The sequence below is a fragment of the Rhizoctonia solani genome, chromosome 10 (genome assembly GCF_016906535.1).
Source record: "Rhizoctonia solani chromosome 10, complete sequence".
Lineage (NCBI taxonomy): Eukaryota > Fungi > Basidiomycota > Agaricomycetes > Cantharellales > Ceratobasidiaceae > Rhizoctonia > Rhizoctonia solani.
This window is the reverse complement of record NC_057379.1, coordinates 2,139,807-2,163,929: the sequence shown is the minus strand read 5'-3', so window position 1 is coordinate 2,163,929 and position 24,123 is coordinate 2,139,807. Positions and strand designations below refer to the sequence as shown.

General features: G+C 48.3%; 10 protein-coding genes across 10 annotated transcripts; all 10 read left to right on the top strand.

Moving 5' to 3' along the window:
• Nucleotides 1–216: 216 nt before the first annotated feature.
• Nucleotides 217–1,116, top strand: RhiXN_08808 (uncharacterized protein; the record flags this gene model as incomplete). Its single annotated transcript, XM_043328624.1, has 3 exons — nucleotides 217–337; nucleotides 391–639; nucleotides 698–1,116. 3 exons carry the CDS (start codon nucleotides 217–219, stop codon nucleotides 1,114–1,116), a joined length of 789 nt encoding a protein of 262 aa, XP_043184009.1.
• Nucleotides 1,117–3,010: 1,894 nt separating this feature from the next.
• On the top strand, nucleotides 3,011–4,207 carry RhiXN_08807 (Retrotransposon-derived protein PEG10; the record flags this gene model as incomplete). Its single annotated transcript, XM_043328623.1, has 1 exon — nucleotides 3,011–4,207. The coding sequence occupies one exon, from the start codon at nucleotides 3,011–3,013 to the stop codon at nucleotides 4,205–4,207; it is 1,197 nt and encodes a 398-aa protein (XP_043184008.1).
• Nucleotides 4,208–4,454: 247 nt separating this feature from the next.
• RhiXN_08806 (Retrotransposable element Tf2 protein) lies at nucleotides 4,455–5,093 on the top strand (the record flags this gene model as incomplete). Its single annotated transcript, XM_043328622.1, has 1 exon — nucleotides 4,455–5,093. The coding sequence occupies one exon, from the start codon at nucleotides 4,455–4,457 to the stop codon at nucleotides 5,091–5,093; it is 639 nt and encodes a 212-aa protein (XP_043184007.1).
• An 87-nt stretch (nucleotides 5,094–5,180) lies between these two features.
• Nucleotides 5,181–10,012, top strand: RhiXN_08805 (Retrotransposable element Tf2 protein; the record flags this gene model as incomplete). Its single annotated transcript, XM_043328621.1, has 4 exons — nucleotides 5,181–5,521; nucleotides 5,598–6,861; nucleotides 6,968–7,592; nucleotides 9,342–10,012. The coding sequence occupies 4 exons, from the start codon at nucleotides 5,181–5,183 to the stop codon at nucleotides 10,010–10,012; spliced, it is 2,901 nt and encodes a 966-aa protein (XP_043184006.1).
• Nucleotides 10,013–10,060: 48 nt separating this feature from the next.
• RhiXN_08804 (Retrotransposon-derived protein PEG10) lies at nucleotides 10,061–10,693 on the top strand (the record flags this gene model as incomplete). Its single annotated transcript, XM_043328620.1, has 1 exon — nucleotides 10,061–10,693. The coding sequence occupies one exon, from the start codon at nucleotides 10,061–10,063 to the stop codon at nucleotides 10,691–10,693; it is 633 nt and encodes a 210-aa protein (XP_043184005.1).
• Nucleotides 10,694–10,818: 125 nt separating this feature from the next.
• Nucleotides 10,819–12,582, top strand: RhiXN_08803 (Retrotransposable element Tf2 protein; the record flags this gene model as incomplete). Its single annotated transcript, XM_043328619.1, has 2 exons — nucleotides 10,819–12,021; nucleotides 12,094–12,582. 2 exons carry the CDS (start codon nucleotides 10,819–10,821, stop codon nucleotides 12,580–12,582), a joined length of 1,692 nt encoding a protein of 563 aa, XP_043184004.1.
• A 22-nt stretch (nucleotides 12,583–12,604) lies between these two features.
• On the top strand, nucleotides 12,605–14,110 carry RhiXN_08802 (Retrotransposable element Tf2 protein; the record flags this gene model as incomplete). Its single annotated transcript, XM_043328618.1, has 1 exon — nucleotides 12,605–14,110. One exon carries the CDS (start codon nucleotides 12,605–12,607, stop codon nucleotides 14,108–14,110), a length of 1,506 nt encoding a protein of 501 aa, XP_043184003.1.
• A 595-nt stretch (nucleotides 14,111–14,705) lies between these two features.
• Nucleotides 14,706–15,926, top strand: RhiXN_08801 (Transposon Tf2-1 polyprotein; the record flags this gene model as incomplete). The annotated part of the gene is made up of 1 exon (XM_043328617.1): nucleotides 14,706–15,926. One exon carries the CDS (start codon nucleotides 14,706–14,708, stop codon nucleotides 15,924–15,926), a length of 1,221 nt encoding a protein of 406 aa, XP_043184002.1.
• Nucleotides 15,927–16,325: 399 nt separating this feature from the next.
• On the top strand, nucleotides 16,326–19,461 carry RhiXN_08800 (Transposon Tf2-7 polyprotein; the record flags this gene model as incomplete). Its single annotated transcript, XM_043328616.1, has 5 exons — nucleotides 16,326–16,616; nucleotides 16,688–17,473; nucleotides 17,517–17,762; nucleotides 17,813–17,963; nucleotides 17,990–19,461. The coding sequence occupies 5 exons, from the start codon at nucleotides 16,326–16,328 to the stop codon at nucleotides 19,459–19,461; spliced, it is 2,946 nt and encodes a 981-aa protein (XP_043184001.1).
• A 936-nt stretch (nucleotides 19,462–20,397) lies between these two features.
• On the top strand, nucleotides 20,398–22,754 carry RhiXN_08799 (uncharacterized protein; the record flags this gene model as incomplete). Its single annotated transcript, XM_043328615.1, has 5 exons — nucleotides 20,398–20,509; nucleotides 20,604–20,862; nucleotides 20,913–21,868; nucleotides 21,940–22,002; nucleotides 22,054–22,754. The coding sequence occupies 5 exons, from the start codon at nucleotides 20,398–20,400 to the stop codon at nucleotides 22,752–22,754; spliced, it is 2,091 nt and encodes a 696-aa protein (XP_043184000.1).
• Between the last annotated feature and the right edge of the window lie 1,369 nt (nucleotides 22,755–24,123).

Below are 24,123 nucleotides of genomic sequence, written 5' to 3'. Positions count from 1 at the left end.
GCTGAATTTTGTAACCCGCATATGGATTGACAAGAGCTGTGGACTGAGTGTTGGCCAACATAGTGTGTAAGACAAGTGTACGGTAGGTAGTGGTGCGGGAAGCAAGGAATCAAAAAAAAACGCAAGGCCTTTTTAGACAACATGGTCACGTGATCTTTGTATTAAGCCTTGTGTGACGCGTTCTTTGTTTGTTTGTAAAACTCACCACCACGCATCATGACATCTTTTGTTCGCAATCAGCAAAGTAACTGGAGAAAATCAAACTGCCAACAGTCTCCTGCATTGGAAGGCAAGCTGTTGGATCCGGAACGGGCTATTGGTCATCTGGCGTCAAAGAGTGAGTTCATTGTACATTCATTCAATTACGCTCATAATATATCTCACTCCTAGATTGTGCAAGAATTATCAGCGCTTTTGACTTTACAATTGATGGTGCGCCGGCTTCCGTTGAGCCACTGCTGCAAGAACAACGCTTTCAAGGCTTGAAAGTCACGGGAGCAGTCTCGAGCTTACTTGGGCAGGAAGGAATTTATGCTCAGGGGCTATGGTACGACAACAAAGGCCGATTCGACTGGGTTTGGGCACATATGATAATGTGCTCAAATTGGAAGTACGCCATGACACAAGGTTCCGAGGCGGGTAAGTTAATGTTTATGAGTTGAAACAAATGTTTGGATCTCATTGGTTATTTACAGAGCTCAATGCATCTGGATGACTACTCACGTGGGGGAGTATGCAATGGGGTTTCCTCATAAGTCCTACGCTGAGTTTTGGAACACCGCCTTGGCATACTTTGGAGCCCCTTCAATAGGCCCACTATTGCAAGATGACTATTGCCCCAACTGGTGGCCAGCACAAAGTTTGGGAATTTGGCCAGGACTACTGCGTCCAGGGGAGGAGCAGTGTGTGTTGACATGGGAAGAAGAGCTTCGACAGATGACTGAACGTCTTAGCGTTGAGGCAGGTGCCAAGACAATCAATTTGGGCTGCTCCAGCGCTCACGGGAGCTCCGGCCAACTGGGACAGCCAGCGCACAATCTTTGCCAGCTGCAACCATGGAACTTGGCCTTTGATGGGGGACTCAAGGCCAAACGCAAGGAACCTGTCATGCCCTAGAGGCGTGACCACCTTAGAATCCACTAAGTCGAAGAAATAGTGAATATATGCGCTATTTTCATGGAGATTTATGGATATATGCATCTTTATGTTATTTAGGCGCTGGGCGCGTATTATGTAATCTCATCACATGACCTTTAGTCATGTGATCTTGTTTTCTTATCTCTGGTCATGTGACCTTATCTTTGTTATGATGTTTGTACATGTAATTACTCTTCCCCTTTGCTGTTGAATATATAAGGAGGGTTCTGAGAGCCTTAAGCCTCAGAACTCGACCTCTTATCCCCATCCACACCTACCTACCCTAAGACATACACTTAAGAGTATTGCCTGAGAGCATACCAGTCCCTGTCAAAGGTCTCTTGCCCAGCTGTCTTAACAGCATAGTGCACTCTTACTTAAATTGGTCTTGTCCACCCCTTATCTGGCATTGCCCTTGAGCATTGTTGGATCCCACTAGCTGATAAGTCCTATATTAGGCAATAGCTTGTTGGGCTTTACCTTGTGGTAGTTGTCGGCTCTGACATTAGGTCAAGTTCTTCATCACCAACCCTTGTGGGCTATTAGGGTGTTAGTACTGGCACGACCCATCAAGAACCAGTGATCCAGCATAACCAGATAATAATCAAAACTGGTGATTGTTGCACTAGGGGGTTATTGTTACACGGCTAGCATTGCGAACGTCCACCCAAGAGTCTGCCACGACTCCTTCTGCGTCACAGACAGTCAAAGACCCGCTTGTGCAAAACCTGCCTCTGTATCACGCCCATCCAAGGCTTGTTGATCAGTTGAAAGGAGCATTCAACGCTAGGTATTTGTTATAACCTCCTTACATATACCATTGAACTTGCATGATTTTTTCTTATTTTTAGTATTTTTTCTGAACCTTGTATCTTATGTTTTTCAATCACGTGATCTCGGCGCTTATTATGCCGAGATGCCGCGCCGAGATGCCGTGCCAAGGGCGCTTAGGAGAAATCCACGCTTCTGCGTAGCCCGCAGCACGCTTCCTTTCTCACACGGACTCTTCTTTTCTCACAAGCACAGACCATGTAGATAGCGTGCTCTTGTCTATATATACAGCAGGGAAATCGCTTGGAAACCCCAAGTCGATTTTACCTCGTCTCATATTCATTGAGGAGGACACCCAGCCAGCTAAGTAGCCGGCCCCCATTAGTCATCAGAAGTCAAACCCCTTACTTAACCTATCACACCTCCCAGGCCTACGGCCCCCTCGCAGTAGTATAGATAAGTAGACCGCCTTAAGCGGTATTAGGATAGCCTAGTATAGTAGAGATTACCTTGTTGCTTGTAGTAGTACGGCCTTAAGCGCCCGCACCCACCCGTGTACCCACCTTATAGTGGTGTACGACATTGTAAAATCGACTTGCTGTAGGCTTTGATCGACAAGGAGAAGGTCCCCTGTACTAGCACAAGGGAAATCACGTGATCGGGGCCACCTTGCGGGATATAATAATCAAAAATCCCCCACCCCCACGTAGTACCGAATTGCTATAAGGCAGACGGATCCTAATCCCCCGCATACCACGTGTTTTGCCGGAACACAGCAGATAGCGACCCTAGACAGCTGATTCACCCGCTTGCTAAAAACCCGCTCATATCACGATCGCCAGATCTGTTGATTTGTTGTAGGGATAGTTCAACGCTAGGTGACTGACGCAAGGGTTTAGCGTTCACACTCTGCACAAAAACCGCCCATAAGTCCTGATATAGGCACCCTTCCCCACGCCGTTTTTTCACAATTCCATCCACACGCTCTGGTGTCCCACATCCCTACTCCCGTCCCTCTAGTCGTACCAGCCGTCGCTCAGTTCCATCCCATTCCCAACCACCCACTCGCAGCCCATCTCCCTCTTCGCGAGACTTGCCAAGAATGGAACCGGAGCCAACCATTAGCGCTCTCCTCGAGGCTGTCACAGCCCTCACAGCCACAGTCGGGTCCCTACAGGACCAAATCCGCAACCAAGGCCAACAGCTCATTGAGCTCAAGGCCATATGCAAGGAGACCGCCGACTTACTTGGCGACAAGGACCAAGGAGGACCCCAAGTCCAAGCCAAGCCTGGCCCATCAACTGGGCCTGTTACCCCTCCAACCCACACAGGAGGGGAAACCCACACTCCAGGCACGGTTAGGCCTGGGCTCAAGGCCCCTTTCAGGCCATCAAAAGGAACAGGGTTCGATTCAGAGGAAGAAGAGGAACCCAGACGTCCCAAAAGGGAGCCTCAAGGAACGCCTAGGAGGCATCTAGGGTCCCTAACCCCCTTTGACGCAGGGTCCAGCGTAAAGCGGCCTAAAATGGACCTCCCCGAACCTTTTAAAGGCGATACCAGAGGGCGCAAGGCCACGCAATGGCTGGACCGGATGATGCTCTGGGTAGCTCTCCACAGGGATCAGTTTGACGAGGAAGAGCAAATGGTGGTATGGATCTTGTACCACATGACCGACAAGGCAGCCGATTGGGCTCTCCCTATCATTGGGAATATTATCAAGGGGGAGGGCAACCCTCCCACCACCATCCAGGCCTTAACGGCCAAATTTAAAGAAGCCTTCGCTGATCCTGATGCCAAACGGGCCGCCGCCAGGAAAATTGCGGCACTTACTCAAACCTCCACGACCTCCGAGTACGTCACGGAGTTCCGCAACCTCATGGCGGAACTAGACTGGAACGAGGAGGCCTACATCGCCCAATTCACGTGCGGCCTTCACTGGAAGGTTAAAGAACTGCTATCTACCAAGGATAGCATCCCGGACGACCTTGAAGCCATCTTTGCCGCGGCAATCAAAATTGACAATATCCGCCGCGAAAATGAGGAAAATCGTCCCAAGAAAACCCTCTCCAAGTCCCCGGTCACCGCGACCACCTCCACTTCCACTACCACCACCAGGGTCCGCCTATCAGAGGATCCCAACTATGTCACCCCGGAGGAAAGGGACCGTCGCCGAGCATCTGGTCTCTGTGTCAAGTGTGGTCAGAAGGGTCATGGGATCAAACAATGTCCCAATGGTTGGAAGGCAACGATCAAGGAGGTAGCCAAGGTGGCTGAGGATGTTGAATCGGGAAAAGATTAAAGTCAAGGACTGCTGCCAAGCCCCCGACTCAAAAGGACAATTTAGATAGTTGTGTCGAATTTGTATCAGTTGGTCTCGATTCAAATAAAAAACCCCTATTATTCATCGATCTATACGTCCAGAACCTCCCGCAGAACCCCTCAAAACTCTAATAGACTCAGGAGCCACATCGAACTTCATTTCCCCCTTGATTGTGGAAAAATATAAAATTCCAAAAACCCAACTTGAAAATCCACGGGTTGTGAGAATGTTAGATGGTACCATATCTCAGACTGGTCGCATCTGGCACCAGGTTCACCTCACCGTCTCGGCCAATGGCCATACCCACTCCATCCCATTTCTTGTTTGCCCCATTGGCAACACCCCGGCAATTCTAGGCATGACATGGCTAACGGAGGAAGCTCCTCTTATTGATTGGCAACAGGGACTAGTCACATTCCCTGAACAAGCTCAAATTGCCTCCGAGGAAGAAGCGGACTCAGACCCTTTGGCAGACCTCCCCCTTCAGTACCATGAGTTTGCTAAAGTGTTTGGCGAAGAAGAGTTTAAGGTCCTCCCTCCACATAGGGAGTATGACATCTCCATTGACCTTATCCCAGATGCCAAGCTGACTCCTGGGCCTATATATGGCATGACCGATGCAGAATCTAAGGCGCTTAAACAACACATTGATGAGGAGTTGGCAACGGGCAAGATCCGCCCCAGTACTTCCTCAGCAGGCGCCCCAGTCATGTTTGTCAAGAAAGCGGATGGGTCCTTACGTTTGGTAGTAGATTATAGGAAGCTGAATGAGGTCACCCACAAGAACGTTTACCCCCTTCCCAGACAAGATGATCTTATGGCCAAATTACGGAACGCCAAGCTGTTCACAAAGCTGGATCTTTGATGGGGCTACAACAACGTGCGCATCAAGGAGGGAGACGAATGGAAAACCGCCTTCCGCACCAAATATGGCTTATTCGAATATCTGGTCATGCCCTTTGGTCTCACAAACGCCCCTGCAGCTTTTCAACACTTTATGAATGATCTGTTCAGGGACCTGATCGACGTCACTGTGGTTATATATCTGGATGATATACTGATCTTCTCAGAAAACCCTGAGGACCACCCAACCCACGTCAGGGAGGTCTTATCACGGCTAATGAAAAATCAGTTATTCTGCAAACTTTCTAAGTGCCACTTCCATGTAACAACAGTAGACTACCTTGGTATCGTCATTTCTCCAGCTGGGTTCTCAATGGACCAGAAGAAGATCGAGGCCGTCACTTCCTGGCCCACGCCCAAAACAGTTAAGCAAGTCCAAGCCTTCCTAGGGTTTGTTAACTACCTTAGGCGCTTCATTCCCAACTTTAGCTCCGTTGCACGCCCCCTGCATAATCTCACGAGAAAGGAAACCCCCTGGTCATGGGGTAACCGGGGAAGAAGCGTTCCAGGAATTGAAGTCCCTTGTTACCCAATCGCCCGTCCTCATTCATTCCAACCCAGACCTGCCCTATTACCTAGAAACAGACGCATCAGGGGTAGCTATGGGAGCCATACTGAGTCAACGAGGGGAGGACAACCGGCTTCACCCGATTGCATATATGTCCAAGTCCTTCTCAGGCGCTGAAGCTAATTATGATACGCATGACAAGGAACTTCTAGCTATCATTAAGGCACTAGAAGAATGGCGCATTTTCCTGGAAGCAACGGATAGACCAATACAAGTCTTCACGGATCATAGGAACCTGGAATATTGGATGCAGGCTCAAACCTTCAACCGCAGGCACGCACGATGGCGCATTTTCCTGAGTGACTTCAACTTTGAGATACATTATCGGCCAGGAAAGCAGTCAGGGAAACCAGACGCGTTATCTAGAAGGTCCGATTACGTAGATACACCTGCAGATCCAGAAGTCATGTTACCAGCGGAAGTATTTGCCAACACGTCGGAAGAGGAACTTGAAATTGTCACGGAAATCCGCACTAAACTCAGGGATGATCCATCACTAGAACCCATCATCACATTCCTGACAGAGGACGCAGACGACGCACCCCCATCCATCCAAAAAGCCTATAGGGACTACGATTGGGAAGAGGATCTCCTATGGTACCGCGGAAAACTAGTGGTCCCGGACTCAGAACCCCTGAAGGAACGATTGTTAAGGGAATTCCACGACTCCCCCCTGGCAGGACACCCCGGGCAACAAAGAACCCTAGAACTCTTGAGCCGCAACTACTGGTGGCCAGGAATGAAGTCATCTGCTAAGGAATGGGTAGAATGCTGTCCTACCTGCCAAGCCAACCGTCGCGCACACGCCCCCGTCATTTCCCTGAAACCCTTAGAAGTCCCGCCGTTCCCTTTTCACACAATATCCTATGACTTCATCACGGGATTCCCTAAGTCTAACGGGTACGATGCAATTCTAGTTGTGATTGACTCCTTCTCCAAGTTTGGCCACTTCATCCCAACCACAAAAAAGGTCACAGCCAAAGGCCTAGCGGAACTGTTCATCACCCACGTGTGGAAGTTACACGGACTACCAGTCAAGACAGTTTCGGACCACGGAACCACATTCACAGGGAAATTCCTAAGGGCACTGTACCAACGCCTTGGGATCAACCCGGCCTTCTCCTCAGCCTACCACCCGGAATCGGACGGCCAAACAGAAAGGGTAAATCAGTTCATAGAATTCTACCTCAGATCATATTGTTGCCGCCGACCACTCGGACTGGGCCACCTGGTTGCCATTAGCGGAATACGCCTACAATAACGCAAAGCATTCCTCCACCGGAAGAACCCCTTTTGAATTGGTTTACGGAAGAAATCCGGTCATGAATCCGTCCAATATCCCTGCCAACGTCCCGGAAGCTGATCAAGTAGCCAGTATACTAGCACAAGAATGGCAAGAGGCGGAGTCAGCACTCAGGATGACCAAAGAACGCATGATAGGCACAAAAGGAGTGGTACCAGAATACTCAGTAGTAGGCAAGAAGGTCTGGCTGGACGGGAAAAACGTAGAACTTAGAACAAACTCCAACAAGCTGGACCCCAAACGGCTAGGACCATTTGAAGTTGTTGAAAAGATCTCCAGCCACGCGTACCGCCTCAAACTACCGATTACTCTAAAAATTCATGACGTATTCTATGTAGGATTACTATCCAAGGCGCATGAATCCCCAAGTCAGCCTTTTCCGGACCGTCCTCCCCCTGAAACAATAAAAGGAGAGGAGGAATATGAGGTGGAACAGATCATAGATTCCAAGAGGCAACGGGGAAAGTGGTTTTATCTGATCAAATGGAAAGGGTACGGACCAGAAGACAACTCCTGGGAACCAGAGGAGCTGCTGGAGCACAGTCAAGAAGAAATCCATCGCTTCAATAGATCACGACTGAAAAAGGCTTGTGACTCCGCCAAGAGCCTTTAAGGGGGGGCAATGTTATAACCTCCTTACATATACCATTGAACTCGCATGATTTTTCTCTTATTTTTAGTATTTTTTCTGAACCTTGTATCTTATGTTTTTTGATCACGTGATCTCGGCGCTTATTATGCCGAGATGCCGTGCCAAGATGCCGTGCCAAGGGCGCTTAGGAGAAATCCACGCTTCTGCGTAGCCCGCAGCACGCTTCCTTTCTCACACGGACTCTTCTTTTCTCACAAGCACAGACCATGTAGATAGCGTGCTCTTGTCTATATATACAGCAGGGAAATCGCTTGGAAACCCCAAGTCGATTTTACCTTGTCTCATATTCATTGAGGAGGACACCCAGCCAGCTAAGTAGCCGGCCCCCATTAGTCATCAGAAGTCAAACCCCTTACTTAACCTATCACACCTCCCAGGCCTACGGCCCCCTCGCAGTATAGATAAGTAGACCGCCTTAAGCGGTAATAGGATAGCCTAGTATAGTAGTAGATTACCTTGTTGCTTGTAGTAGTACGGCCTTAAGCGCCCGCACCCACCAGCGTGTACCCACCTTATAGTGGTGTACGACAGTATTGAGACAGTGATTAGCGTAAAGAATAAACTGTGAGCTTAGTGGGGCCAATCATCTAGCCTCCCATCTTTCCTAAACTAGTAGTGAAGTTGCCTTATTTAGCAAGGACATTACTTAGTACCTTCCACATTCCTCCTTCTCCACTATGTCGACCCAACCTTCCACCTATGTGCATGCCGATCCCAATGCGCTGTCTGTCCCCACCAATATCCAGGAGATACCTGCGTGGGCCCATGTTACAACCTCCTTGAATATACCACTAGAATCACCCGATTTTTCTATTATTTTTAGTATTTTTTACGGACTCTATATCTTTTGTTTTCGATCACGTGATCTCGGCGCTTATTATGCCGAGATGCCGCGCCGAGATGCCGTGCCAAGGGCGCTTAGGAGAAATCCACGCTTCTGCGCAGCCCACAGCACGCTTCTTTCTTCACACGGACTCTTCTTTTCTCACGAGCACAGACCATGTAGATAGCGTGCTCTTGTCTATATATACAGCAGGGAAATCGCTTGGAAACCCCAAGTCGATTTTACCTCGTCTCATATTCATTGAGGAGGCATCAGCCAGCTAAGTAAGCCGGCCCCCAGAAGTTCAGCTGACATCATCCCCTACCTTTACCTACCACACCTCCCAGGCCTCCGGCCCCTTTGCCAGCAGTAGTTAGCAGTAGAGCGCCTTAAGCGCTAGTAGTATAGCCTTAGATAAGTTAGATACATACGTGTGCTTGTAGTAGTACGGCCTTAAGCGCCCGCCTCCACTAGCGAGTACCCACCTTACAGTGGTGTACGACATTGTAAAATTGACTTGTTGTAGGCTTGTTCAACAAGGAGAGGACCCCCTGTACTAGCACAAGGGAAAACACGTGATCTGGGCCACTTTGCGGGGTAGAATAATCAAAAACCCCCCACCCACACGTAGTACCAAATTGCTATAAGGCAGACGGGCTCTAATCCCCCGCATACCACGTGTTTCGCCGGAACACAGTAGTTAGCAACCTTAGTCAGCCGAAACACCTGCTTGTAGAAAACCCGCTCATATCACGATCGCCAGATCTGTTGATTTGTTGTAGGGACTATCCAACGCTAGGTGCTTGACGCAAAGGTTTAGCGCCCACATACTACACAAAAAACCGCTCATAAGTCCTGATATAGGCACTATTTTCCCCACACCGTTTCCACCATTCCCTCCACACGCTCTGGAGTCCCACATCCATATTCCCGTCCCTCTAGCCGCTCCTCTCGACGTTCCATTCCAACCCATTCCCAACCACCCTCTCGCAGCACATCTCCCACTCCGCGAGACTTGCCAAGGATGGAACCAGAGCCGTCCATTGCCGCTCTCTCTCGAGGCTGTCACAGCCCTCACAGCCACAGTCGGGTCCCTCCAGGACCAAATTCGATCACAAGGCCAACAGCTCACTGAGCTTAAAGCCATATGCAAGGAGACCGCCGACCTACTCGGCGACAAGGACCAAGGAACCCAAGCTCAGCCTGGCCCATCGGCTGGGCCTGTCACTCCCCCCACTCATACAGGGGGAGAAGCGCACACTCCAGGAACGGTTAGGCCTGGACTCAAGGCCCCCTTCCGCCCATCAAGAGGAACGGGCTTTGACTCAGAAGAGGAGGAAGAACCCAGGCGAGCCCCCAAAAAAGAGCCTCGCGACACGCCTAAGCGGAGCCTCAGCTCCCTCACCCCCTTCGACTCAGGGTCCAGCATAAAGCGGCCCAAAATGGAGCTCCCAGACCCATATAAGGGAGACTCTAGGGGACGAAAGGCAACCCAGTGGCTGGATCGCATGCTGCTGTGGGTCGCACTTCATTGAGACCAATTCGATGAAGAAGAACAGATGGTTGTGTGGATTCTCTACCACATGACTGATAAGGCTGCCGACTGGGCTCTCCCTATCATAGGGACCATCATCAAGGGCGAGGGAAACCCCCCTACCACCATCCCGGCCTTAACGGCCAAATTCAAAGAGGCGTTTGCCGACCCCGACGCTAAACGGGCAGCCGCCAGGAAGATCGCCGCGCTCACTCAGACAACCACTACGTCTGAATACGTCACCAAGTTCCGCAATCTCATGGCGGAACTTGATTGGAACACTGAGGCGTACATTGCCCAGTTTGTACGTGGTCTTCACTGGAAAGTGAAGGAACTCCTGTCCACCAAGGACAATATCCCAGACGACGACCTTGAGGCTATATTCGCTGCCTCAATCAAGATTGATAACATCCGTCGGGAGAATGAGGAGAACCGCCCAAAGAAGGCTCCCACCAAGGCCCCGGTCGCCGCAACCACCTCTACCTCCACCACTACCACCAGGGTTTGTCTATCTGAGGACCCCAACTACGTTACCCCGGAGGAAAGGGATCGCCGCCGCGCCTCGGGCCTCTGTGTCAAATGCGGCCAAAAGGGGCACGGAATCAAACAGTGCCCCAATGGCTGGAAGGCCACCATCAAGGAAGTGGCAAAAGTTGCGGAGGACGAGTTGGGAAAAGATTAGGGCCAAGGAAAGCTGCCAAAACCTTGAGCCCAAAAATAGACGTATCTGATGTATCTCGTATCGAATTTGTATCTGTGGCTTCTTTAGACTCCAATAAAAAACCACTCCTCTATATTGATTTACATATGAACGAATACCCGGCAGAACCCCTAAAAACCCTCGTAGATTCCGGAGCAACCTCCAACTTTATCTCCCCAAGTATAGTGGAAAAATTAAAAATCCCAAAAACCCTACTTGAAAATCCACGAGTAGTGAGAATGTTAGATGGTACTATTTCACAGACTGGTCGCATTTGGCACCAGGTTCACCTCGCGGTCTTGGCCAATGGCCATATTCACTCCATCCCTTTCCTCGTTTGCCCCATCGGCAACACTTTGGCTATATTAGGCATGACATGGCTCACTTCAGAATCTCCGCTCATAGACTGGCAACAGGGTCTAATCACGTTCCCAGAGCAGGTACAGATTGCTTCAGAAGAAGAAGCGGACCCGGACCCTCTAGCAGACCTTCCCTCTCAGTATCACGAATTTGCTAGAGTATTTGGCGAAGAGGAGTTCAAGGTCCTCCCTCCCCATAGGGAATACGACATCTCAATTGATCTCACCCCAGAAGCCAAACTCACACCAGGTCCAATCTACGGCATGACCAATGCGGAATCTAAGGCACTGAAGCAACATATTGATGAGGAACTAGCCACGGGCAAGATTCGCCCCAGTACTTCATCAGCAGGCGCCCCAGTAATGTTTGTAAAGAAGGCAGATGGATCCCTACGACTGGTTGTGGACTACTGGAAGTTAAATGATGTCACCCAGAAAAATGTCTACCCACTCCCCAGACAGGATGATCTGATGGCCAAGCTTAGGAACGCAAAGCTATTTACCAAACTAGACCTTTGTTGGGGCTATAACAATGTCAGGATTAAGGAAGGAGATGAGTGGAAGACGGCATTTAGGACCAAGTATGGGTTATTTGAATACCTGGTCATGCCCTTTGGTCTCACCAACGCCCCGGCCGCCTTCCAACATTTCATGAATGACTTGTTTAGAGACCTCATTGATGTCACAGTGGTGATTTACTTGGACGACATCCTTATCTTTTCAGAAGACCCCAAGAAGCATCCAGAACACGTTAGGGAAGTCTTATCGAGACTAATGAAAAACCAGTTGTTCTGCAAGCTCTCTAAGTGTCACTTCCACGTCACCACAGTCGACTACCTTGGTATTGTCATATCCCCTGCAGGCTTCTCCATGGACCAGAAGAAGATTGAGGCTGTTACATCATGGCCCCAACCCAAAACGGTCAAGCAGGTCCAAGCCTTCCTAGGATTTGTGAACTACCTCCGCTGATTTATCCCCAACTTCAGTTCCGTGGCTCGCCCCCTCCACAATCTCACAAAAAAGGAAGTCCCATGGTCTTGGGAGGTCCAAGAGGAAGAAGCTTTTCAGGAATTGAAGTCCCTAGTCACCCGTTCCCCGGTCCTAATCCACTCGAACCCAGACCTTCCCTATTACCTAGAGACGGATGCGTCAGGCGTAGCTATGGGAGCCATCCTGAGCCAACGGGGGGAAGATAACCGCCTTCATCCTATTGCCTACATGTCCAAATCCTTCTCAGGAGCCAAAGCAAATTACGACACCCATGACAAGGAGCTTCTGGCAATTATCAAGGCATTAGAGGAATGGCGAATTTTCCTAGAAGCAACGGACAGACCAATCCAGGTTTTCACAGATCATAGAAACCTGGAATATTGGATGCAGGCACGGACATTTAACAGAAGGCATGCACGTTGGCGGATCTTCCTGAGCGACTTTAACTTTGAGATCCACTATCGCCCAGGGAAACAATCAGGAAAACCGGATGCTCTCTCCAGAATCGATCGATTACATTGATATGGCACCAGAACCAGAAGTCATGTTGCCCGCAGAAGTCTTCGCCAACACGTCAGAAGAAGAACTGGAAATTGTCACAGAGATCCGCGCCAAGCTTAGGGAGGACCCATCCCTTGATCCCATTATCCAATTCCTCACAGAAGATGCAGACAACGCTCCCCCTTCAATTCGTAAGGCATATCAAGATTATGACTGGGATGAAGGCCTCCTCTGGTACCGTGGGAAACTAGTTGTCCCAGACTCGGAAACCCTGAAAGAACGACTACTCAAGGAATTCCACGACTCACCCCTGGCAGGGCACCCTGGACAACAAAGGACCCTGGAGCTCCTAAGCCGCAACTACTGGTGGCCAGGTATGAAGTCATCTGCCAAGGAATGGGTAGAATGTTGTCCTACCTGCCAAGCCAATCGCCGCGCTCACGCCCCTGTCATTGCCCTGAAACCCTTGGAAGTCCCCCCATTCCCGTTCCACACAATCTCCTACGACTTCATCACAGGATTTCCAAAATCTAACGGGCACGATGCAATCTTGGTAGTAATTGACTCCTTCTCCAAGTTTGGACATTTCATCCCAACTTCCAAAAAGGTCACCGCAAAGGGTCTTGCTGACTTGTTCATCACTCACGTCTGGAAACTCCACGGGTTGCCTGTCAAAACCATCTCAGACCGGGGGACTACCTTCACAGGGAAATTCTTGAGGGCATTATATCAGCGACTTGGGGTCAGACCTGCATTCTCCTCGGCTTACCACCCAGAATCAGACGGACAAACGGAAAGGGTCAATCAATTTATCGAATTCTACCTGCGCTCTTACGTTGCAGCCGACCATTCTGATTGGGCCGCGTGGCTACCACTGGCAGAATACGCATACAATAATGCCAAGCATGGAGCAACCGGGAAGTCACCATTCGAGCTTGTCTATGGGCGAAATCCAGTCATGAACCCGTCCAATGTGCCAGCCAACGTCCCAGAAGCTGACACGGTAGCAGATACACTAGCCCGGGAGTGGAAAGAAGCGGAATCAGCCCTCCAAATGAGTAAAGAACGTATGGCCAGGAGCCAAGGAATAATACCGGAATTCTCAATAGGCGAGAAAGTCTGGCTGGATGGAAAGAATGTGGGCCTTAGGACCAATTCAAATAAACTGGACCCAAAACGCCTTGGTCCCTTCAAGGTCATAGAAAAAATCTCCAGCCACGCCTACCGCCTGGAACTGCCGGAAACCCTGAAAATCCATAACGTCTTCTATGTCGGGTTACTGTCAAAAAGCCATGAATCACCCAGTCAGCCATTCCCAGAACGACCTCCCCCTGAGACAATAGAGGGGGAGGAGGAATACAAAGTTGAACAGATCATTGACTTGAAACGCCAACGGGGAAAATGGCTATATCTGATAAAATGGAAAGGATACGGCCCGGAGGACAATTCATGGGAACCGGAAGAACTGTTGGAACATAGCCAAGAAGAGATCAAGCGCTTCAACCAAGCAAGACTCAGAAAGGCTCGTGACGCCGCCAAGAGCCTTTAAGGGGGGGCAATGTTACAACCTCCTTGAATATACCACTAGAATCACCCGATTTTTCTATTATTTTTAGTATTTTTTACGGACTCTATATCTTTTGTTTTTCGATCACGTGACCTCGGCGCTTATTATGCCGAGATGCCGTGCCGAGATGCCGTGCCAAGGGCGCTTAGGAGAAATCCACGCTTCTGCGCAGCCCACAGCACGCTTCTTTCTTCACACGGACTCTTTTTCTCACGAGCACAGACCATGTAGATAGCGTGCTCTTGTCTATATACAGCAGGGAAATCGCTTGGAAACCCCAAGTCGATTTTACCTCGTCTCATATTCATTGAGGAGGCATCAGCCAGCTAAGTAAGCCGGCCCCCAGAAGTTTAGCTGACATCATCCCCTACCTTTACCTACCACACCTCCCAGGCCTCCGGCCCCTTCGCCAGCAGTAGTTAGCAGTAGAGCGCCTTAAGCGCTAGTAGTATAGCCTTAGATAAGTTAGATACATACGTGTGCTTGTAGTACGGCCTTAAGCGCCCGCCTCCACTAGCGAGTACCCACCTTACAGTGGTGTACGACAGCCCAGGAGATCAAAAACCTCCTCCTGGCTATGAATCAGAATCTTTCTCTGGTCATAGGACAAGCGGCTGCCCATCATACAGATATCGGCACCACTCAGGCTACCCTCTCAAACCATGACAGTAGCATTACCAACCTTGACGCCCTGATTGTAAAACTTGGGGCTGATATTGCCAAAATAGGCACCGCTGCTGCTTCTGGTTCCTCCCTTGCCTCGGCTACCAAGGCTCCCAAACTTGCGACGCCAGACAAATTTGATGGGTCTGACAAGAATAAGGCAATCTCTTTCAGAGTTGCTGTATCTCATTATCTCAGGATCTCATATCCTGGCTCAACAGTGGATGAGCAAATCGCTTTCATTATCTCCTGCCTGGATGGCAAGGCCCATGAGTGGCTTGAGCCCTACCTGGAGGAGGACGTTGTAAAAGGGAACCCTGTTTCTTGGCTCCACAATTTGGATGCCTTCTGGCTGCAATTCAATGCACGCTGGAATGTCCAAAATAGGACTGAGAACTTCCGCGCCAAGTTGCGCACCCTTAAGCAAACCAAGGGAGTCCAAGATTATTACAAGGACTTCCAGACCTATTCTCAAGGCCTTGGTTACAACAATCCTTCTCTCAGGGACATGTTCTATGATGGCCTGTCCCACAAAATTAAGGAAACTCTCATGGTTCAAGATTACGACCATGCAGATGCCTCAGTAACTCTTGCAACTCTTGCAGAGAAGGCCCTTAAGGTGGATCAGCGCCTAGAGCAGTTTGCGGCCCAGCACAAGGGTTCCTCCTCCTCTTCAAACCAATCTGGAAGCAAATCCAGCACTTCTACGTCAGCAGCAGCCCAGGGAGCGCCCAGGGATAAACTGTCTGTTGGGGAACAGGTGTATGCGATTGTGGATGGAAAGGCTAAGAAGGGGGTCCTTCAAAAAATTGGCCAAAATGCCAAAGGGATAGCAGTTCCAATTGTTAAGTGGAATGATGGCACCACCATGGACGTTACCTTCAAAACTATCAAGAAGGATAACCACCCAGTCACTGCCACTTCCACTCCTGCTCCCAAGGCTTCCTCCTCCTCTGCGCGCAACTCTGGTCCTTCCCCTATGGACTTAGACTCTGCCTCCTCAAAAGGCAAAAAACCTATTATATGCGCAACATGTGGAGGTAGGGGACACTATGCCAATCAATGCCCCTCAAAATCCTACTCTGGCCATGAGGCCCATATCTCTGAGGATGAGTCGGAAAATGGGGACCTCTGAACACTAATGGGAACAGTGTATCAGAGGGAAATAATGGACATTTAGATAGCTTGGAAATCTTTTCTGTAAATAATATATCTCCTTTAAATATATATTTTCAAGCATCTCGCGTTCAACAAGTTCCCAACCCTAAGGTTACCAAGAAAATGAAGCCCTTCTTTGGATGGGCTATGATTGATTCAGGTGCTTCATCTTGCTTCATACACAAGGACCTAATCAAACAATGGTATACCTACTACAAAAAAATCTGTACCACGTCGCCTTAAAGTGATTGATGGAAGAGACATTAGTTCTGGTTTGGTAGATTCAGAATGTATATTTACTTTAGAATTAGGTAGTCATAAAGAGGTTCTGAAATGTAACGTAGCTGATATAGGTAAACATAGCATAGTCCTTGGAATGTCCTGGCTCAAGTTACACAACCCTACTATAGATTGGCCTAATAAGCGTATCACTTTTAATTCTCAACATTGTAACAATTCTTGTCTTTCTATTTCTAATTCTATCCTGGGGAATGTCGGTGGGACTTCTAACCACCTTGAAGGCATACCAGAAGACTTAGGAGGTGTCGAGGTGATTGAACCTCTTGAAGGCATCCCTAGGGAAACTGGAGGTACTGTGGATTCTCCACTTGAAAGTATCCCAGTAGAACTGCGCAATTTTGCGGAGGTATTTTCTGAGGACATGAAGGTGACGGAACTGCCGCCGCACCGTCCTTTTGATTTAGGGATTGATTTAATGATCCTGATAAACCTGTTAAGGCTATGGTATACCCCTTGAAGGCATCTGATGATGAGGAACTTAGAAAACTCCTTAAAGAACAATTGGACAAAGGATTGATTCGCCCATCCAAATCCAAATATGGTTCCCCAGTTCATTTTGTCAACAAGAAAAATGGGAAAAGGCGTATGGTTGTGGATTATAGATCCCTAAATGCAAATACAGTCAAGAATGCGTACCCTCTACCTCTAATACAGTCTCTCATTGAGAAACTAAGGGGCGCAAAATACTTTTCCACCATTGACCTGAAATCTGGATACAACTTGGTCCGGATAAAGGAAGGTGATGAATGGAAGACTGCATTTAAAACCAAATACGGCCTGTTTGAATACCTAGTCATGCCCTTTGGGTTATGCAACGCTCCTGCTGCATTTCAGCACTTCATGAATGAGATATTTAGGGACATATTGGACGTCTATGTAGTAGTATATCTAGACAACATCCTAATATTCTCAGAAAGCAGGGAATTACACACAAAACATCTCCAAGAGGTACTGAAAAGGCTGCAAGACAATGCATGCTACTGTAACTTGGAGAAGTGTAATTTCTATGCATCTGAAGTAGATTACCTTGGTGTCATTGCCAATGGTGAAGGAGTGAAAGCAGATCCCAAGAAAATCACTCAAGCGGTTGATTGGGCAACACCGCGCTCTGTCAAAGGGGTTCAAGAGTTTTTGGGCTTTATAAATTTCTATAGACGCTTCATACATAACTTCTCAAAATTGGCACAACCCTTATACCAACTACTCCAAAAGAATACCTTGGGAGTGGGGTGAACGCCAAGAAGTGTCTTTTAAAGCTCTTAAACAGGCTCTAATTGAATCCCCTGTCTTAATCCAACCCGATCCATACAAGGAGTTTTTCCTTGAGTGTGACGCCTCTGATTTTGCAACGGGCGCTGTCCTTAATCAAAAGGGCAGTGATGATAAATTACACCCGGTTGCATTCCTATCAAAATCCCTAGCACCTGCTGAAAGAAACTATGATATCTTTGATAAAGAGTTACTAGCAGTAGTAAGGGCTTTAAAGGAATGGCGTCACCTGCTGGAAGGAACAGTAATCCTGTCAAAATACTGACAGACCATAAAAATCTGGAGTACTTCCAGACAAAAAGGGATCTGAACCAAAGGCAGTTAAGGTGGATGGGATTTTTGGCAGATTACAACTATAGGATTGTGTATAGGCCAGGCGCACAGAATAGAAAAGCAGATATTCTCTCTCGCCGTGAAGACCACAAGTCTGCGGTTAAGGAGGGGGGTGAAACCCTGTGCTCATAAGCCCAGAGCTTTTTATTGCAGCTATTCAAACAGATAGTGACCTTAATGATCTAATAAGGGACGCTCTGCATGATGATAAAGCTGTACACAAAATCCTTAAATCTTTGGAAGAGGATATACCTGTTAAAGGATGGAAGATTGATAATGGCCTACTTTACTATCATGATCGGATCTATGTCCCCAACAAGCCAGAAATCAGGAAAGCCGTCTTAGAAAGCAGGCATGATAACCCTTCCACTGGGCACCCAGGACAGTTCAGAACCCTAGACCTCCTTTCAAGGGATTACTATTGGTCAGGGATGAAACAGTCTGTAACAAAATATGTCCAAGCATGCGACTCATGCATACGCAGTAAACATTCCAACCGGGCTCCTGAAGGTCTCCTTCAAAACATAGATTTACCCAATAAGCCCTGGGAGGAAATAACGTATGACTTGATTGTAGGACTCCCCACCTCAGAAGGATATGATGCAATATTGACAGTAGTGGACCGCCTATCCAAAATGGTCCATTTTATACCAACGCACTCTGATGCTACTGCTGTTGATGTTGCAAACCTCTTTGTATCCTTTGTGTGGAAGTTACATGGGTTACCCAGGAAAACCATCTCGGACCGAGGCCCCCAGTTCAATGCAAAATTCCTAAGACAGGTCTATAAGCGGCTGGGGATAGAACCACACTTCTCCACTGCATACAGACCCCAAGTTGATGGACAAAGTGAACGCTTAAACCAGTTTGTGGAAATCTACCTACGCCACTATATCAACTATAGGCAAACAGACTGGGTTGCGTCATTACCACTTGCGGAATTTTCATACAATAATGGGAAACACTCAGGTTCCAAACATTCACCCTTCTACATGTGCTATGGTTACAACCCAGACTTTACAGTTGGGAACACCAAGGAAAGCCATGTCCCTCAAGCCGATGACCTAGCAGACTTCCTGAAAGAGATCCAAGCTGAAGCTAAAGCTGCTTTAGAAATTGCTGCAAAACAAAACGCACAATACTATGATCTCAACAGAAGGGAAGCAACCAAGCTGGAAGTTGGTGATAAAGTCTATTTGAGTAGCGCCAACATCAAAACTTCAAGGCCTTCCCATAAGCTAGAACATAAGCGATTGGGGCCCTATAAGGTCTTGGAGAAAATTGGCAGGAACTCCTATAAACTGGATCTCCCTAAATCCATGAAAGTCCACCCTGTCTTCAACATTGCCCTATTACACAAGAAACCAGTAGACGAGTATGACCGTGATCCAGTCCCACTTCCCCCAGTTGTCACAGCTGATGGAGAAGAGGAATATACTGTTGAAAGGATCCTAGACTCCAAGAAAGTGGGTCGGCAAGTCAAATACTTGGTTAAATGGAAAGGGTATGGACCAGAGGATAACACATGGGAGCCCAAGGCCCACTTAGCCAATGCCCCTGAAAAATTGGCTAAGTTTCACCGTGAACATCCAGAGGCAGCTGGACCTTAACGGGGGGGAAGTGTCATGCCCTAGAGGCGTGACCACCTTAGAATCCACTAAGTCGAAGAAATAGTGAATATATGCGCTATTTTCATGGAGATTTATGGATATATGCATCTTTATGTTATTTAGGCGCTGGGCGCGTATTATGTAATCTCATCACATGACCTTTAGTCATGTGATCTTGTTTTCTTATCTCTGGTCATGTGACCTTATCTTTGTTATGATGTTTGTACATGTAATTACTCTTCCCCTTTGCTGTTGAATATATAAGGAGGGTTCTGAGAGCCTTAAGCCTCAGAACTCGACCCTTATCCCCATCCACACCTACCTACCCTAAGACATACACTTAAGAGTATTGCCTGAGAGCATACCAGTCCCTGTCAAAGGTCTCTTGCCCAGCTGTCTTAACAGCATAGTGCACTCTTACTTAAATTGGTCTTGTCCACCCCTTATCTGGCATTGCCCTTGAGCATTGTTGGATCCCACTAGCTGATAAGTCCTATATTAGGCAATAGCTTGTTGGGCTTTACCTTGTGGTAGTTGTCGGCTCTGACAGAACCGTATGATGAAGTCACAACCACCAATCCAAACACGTCCTCAGGTGGCAAGGGATGTAAACGTAGGCTAACCGGTCGGGCAAAGGCTTGATTTGGTGGAGAGTGGTTGATGGGTGCCTAATACTGTGGGCGCTCTTGAACTTACGTATCTACGCTGATATGCAGTACATAATAAAATATACGCAGTGCTCATTCCCAACTTGTTGCAAGTGAAAAAATCTGCTCCCACCAAAGCTATTAATCACGCATTCACCGCCGGTTTAGCAAGTTGACCCATGATTGTTGATAAGGGGACTTCACGTGACCGCGCTGATCATGTGACTGGGATGTTGTGACACGTGTGTTTTCACATTTTCCTCCCTACCTTGTTCACACTTACTTTGACATGTCTACTGGAATTCCCACACTGATTCAGGAGGTGTATTGCGGGAGCTCACTGACGGCGGAAACAGTGACTCTGGACCCTGAAGCCCCGCGGTCAAAGAAAAGTCAAAATGGTACGTGACTTTCTTGCGTTAAATAATTCATTTATAATGCTCTGACTCTCAACACGTTCTTGCATTTGGTCTGTTGATCTTTACCTCACTTTAGAGGTGATTGTCCGTGCCCTGGATGGTTTTGTTTTTGTGAAGCATAACAAGTTGGTCTATCCCCGGTACCAAGATTCGACTCCTGAATGGTGGGAAGACGTACAGGCCTACGGGTACGTGACAGCGCTTGTGGGCCAGTTCAAGTTCTTTGTCTGGGCCGGGTTTATGGGCAAAGACTACTTGGACAAACATCTGGTTTTCATGTGTATAAAAGACATTGTGGGGATGGTGAAGGAATCAAGCCCTCACTGGCGATCTGGGTAAGTCATTGTGCTAATTTGTCAACTGGATACAACTCATGGTCGGACAGCTTTGAGGAGATTCTGTGGCTGGAGTCAAAGGCCGGATACAGCTATGCGCTGATGGAGCCGGATGCAATCTATGATGAGGTCAGGTGGGCTGAAGTGATTCAAAGCTGGACAAATCTGCCGCCACCTCTAAGCCAGGAAGACCCAATGCTCTGCGAGGTGAACCAAGCCGGGCCACAGCCCAAGTGGTGGAAGGTCAGGGGCGGGAAGAGTACTTGGGAGTGGTTTACCAAACCAATCCGGGACGCAAAGGCAGGCGCTAAACGGAAAACAAACCAAGAGCAGCAAACATCCCGGAAGCGCAAGAAGGGAGGAAAGCAGGCCACACCTTCCCCGTCCAAGAAAAGGGCAATCAGCCAGGATGTCGAGTACAGCCCTGGAAAAGGTGATCAAACTGATGATGATGATGTAACCTTTGATTGCAGCAAGTTGCGGCCGCGTAGATTGTTGGTTTGGTTTGCGGAGAGCCTACCAAGGCTCGATCCCACGGCCGCTAATGAAGATCCCCGGGATGACGAGGCAGAGGGAGCCAAGGTGCAGGCGCAGGGAAGGGAGAAAGGGAAGGAGGTAAGGAAGGATGACAAGGACAGTGACAAGGAGGAAGAAGAGCAAGAAGAGGGGGATGAGAAAGAGGACAAGGACAAGGAGGAAGCAGAGGACACAGAGAACAAGGAAGACAAGGAAGACAAGGAAGACAAGGAAGACAAGGAAGACAAGGAAGACAAGGAAGACAAGGAAGACAAGGAAGACAAGGAAGACAAGGAAGACAAGGAAGACAAGGAAGACAAGGAAGACAAGGAAGACAAGGAAGACAAGGAAGACAAGGAAGACAAGGAAGACGAGGAAGAAAAGGATGTGGGATGGGAGAGAGGGGAGAAGGAAGGCCAAGTTGTGGCCATGGAAGTTGACAAGGCGGACGCCGAGATGGATGCTGAAGGAGAAGACGAAGGCAAGGACGGTAAGTTATTTGCTTATATCTTAGCATATTTAACAATTTTATATTATTTGACACTAATGTTTTAATCAAAGTTGCCATGTCAAGTCCGCCTGGCAAAGCTACTTCCTTCAAGAAAATTCCTGACCCGGAAGCGGGTGAGTCAAATTTGGCAAAGCGTTGAGAACTATAAACTAACGGATTGAAAGCTTCTCCTTTGCGTAAAGCATTGCCTGCCCCCGCGCGATTTGCGCGTACACCTACTCCGGGGCCTGAGCTTACTCCTCCTCCTGTGTCTCCCTCTAATCCGGCACCTTCCCCAGTCTCTGCGCCTCCAGAAACTTTGGGGTCTATCCTCACTCCTGCTCCTGCACTTCCCCTTGCTCCCGTGCCTTCTCTTGTTGCCGCGCCGGCTTGTACGTCTCCGCCTGCGCCATCCCAGGATCCGGCTTCTTCTCTGGCTCCGGCCTCCCCTCCAGCTCCAACTCCGACTCCCGCCCCAGCCCCAACCCCTCCTCCAGCCCTGGCTCCTGCTCCTTCTCCTGCTCCTGCTCCTGCTCCTGCTCCTGCTCCCGCTCCCGCTCCGACTCCGGCTCCGGCTCCGGCTCCCACTCCCGCTCCTGCTCCTGGACCGGCGCCTGCGCCTGCGCCGCCATCTCCCATTCTTCCTGCATCTCCCGCCGGTCCCGCGCCCCCTTCTCTTGAGCCTCCCTTGACCGCTGTGTCTTCAGCTTCTGTGCCCGCCGGCACACCACCCCCAACCCCTCCCCCTGCGTCTACGAACGCCTCTGTGCCTGCAACTGTCACTTCAGTTTCAGCACCTATTCCCCCTGCCGGCTCCTTGCTTGATGCACAGTCAGTCCCAGATACATGTGAGTTTGATATGGACAATACGACGGGAAGGCAATAAGGAGCTATTTTCTTGTATATTCTGTTTTTTTTTGTGAATTTTGAGGACTTGTTTTGATATAAAACGGTCCTACATGAACATATATCTATTACATCCTGTTGCGGAAAAAAGCAATCCACATAGCTGAAATTTATCAAACATATGGTAGGCTACAAATATAATGTCATAGATTGGAGAGTACATACATGTCATCATAGTAAGTAAATGAGTAGTTGCCCGTTTTGAAATGACCAGCCTGCTTTAAGCCTTGAAGTCCATCCCACAATGTCCAAGTCAACTTGCTTCATTTTGGTGAATCCAGTCTTGGGAAAGCTCCTGGCGACAAATTTGGTTAACCCAAGTGATAAGTATAATGACTGAAAAATGCGGAGTACGCGCTAAGGCTAAGAGCCACCTGGAATAGCGGGACCGTCAGAAACTAATTGTTGGTCGTGAGTAATTTTCTCAGACGTGTAACCCACTTCCCTCCTCAGGATTTTTCATCAGGGAGCTTTTCCCAATACATATTGGTGGTATTGGGGTGTCAACTGTTGGTTGATTAACCATCATTATCTTTCTGCCGTGGCCAATAATGGAAGATACTGTGCTATGACCAATAAGCGCTTTAGACCGGTTGGGTATCGGAGTCAAAAATGGATAAGGGTTATCTGTATCAGTCGATAGAAACTATAAATGAATATCCTGAGATGTATTTGGCGGTCTACACTGTCCTGCGCAAGACCTTATGAGTTGGTATGAAAGACAATAGAGCCTTTGCATGTACCCAACTTGTTGTTTTGAGGCTTTGTTTTATCAGCAAGTGCTTTATGTGAGCTACAAGAGAATGATGGCTTTCTCCAAATGTCTAATTGTTTATTGAGGAATAAAACGTTGCTTTCTATGTTGAAGATGAGCCACATAAATGTACTACTGACAAACATACGGGCAATACTAGGGGCACCTCCCATTATAGCCCTGGTCCTTCCAATTGCGTGTTGCTGCATATAACCTTCCAGAGTCATAAAAGGTTGGATATAAATACATAAGTTTTCTGTTTATGATACGTTCATAATTTTCTCATATGCTGACGCTATCACTTTCTGATTGGGATATCACAAAATCCCCTATGTTGCTGCTTAGAATCTGGGGTCTTGTAAAAGAAATGCTCAACAAATCTTTCACACGTAAATGGCAGAAGTTTACAGAGTTGATGAAACCACTAGTAGTGAGCCCAATGCGTGAAGATTGATACAATAAAGGATTGCCCATTATGATAGGGTTTTAGCCTGTTGTTTTGCGTAAGTCATACACCATCCCCTGTGGTACTGGCTCACTTGATGAGCTACTAAACTAGTACAAAACCAACCCAAGTGTAAACTAAATATCATAA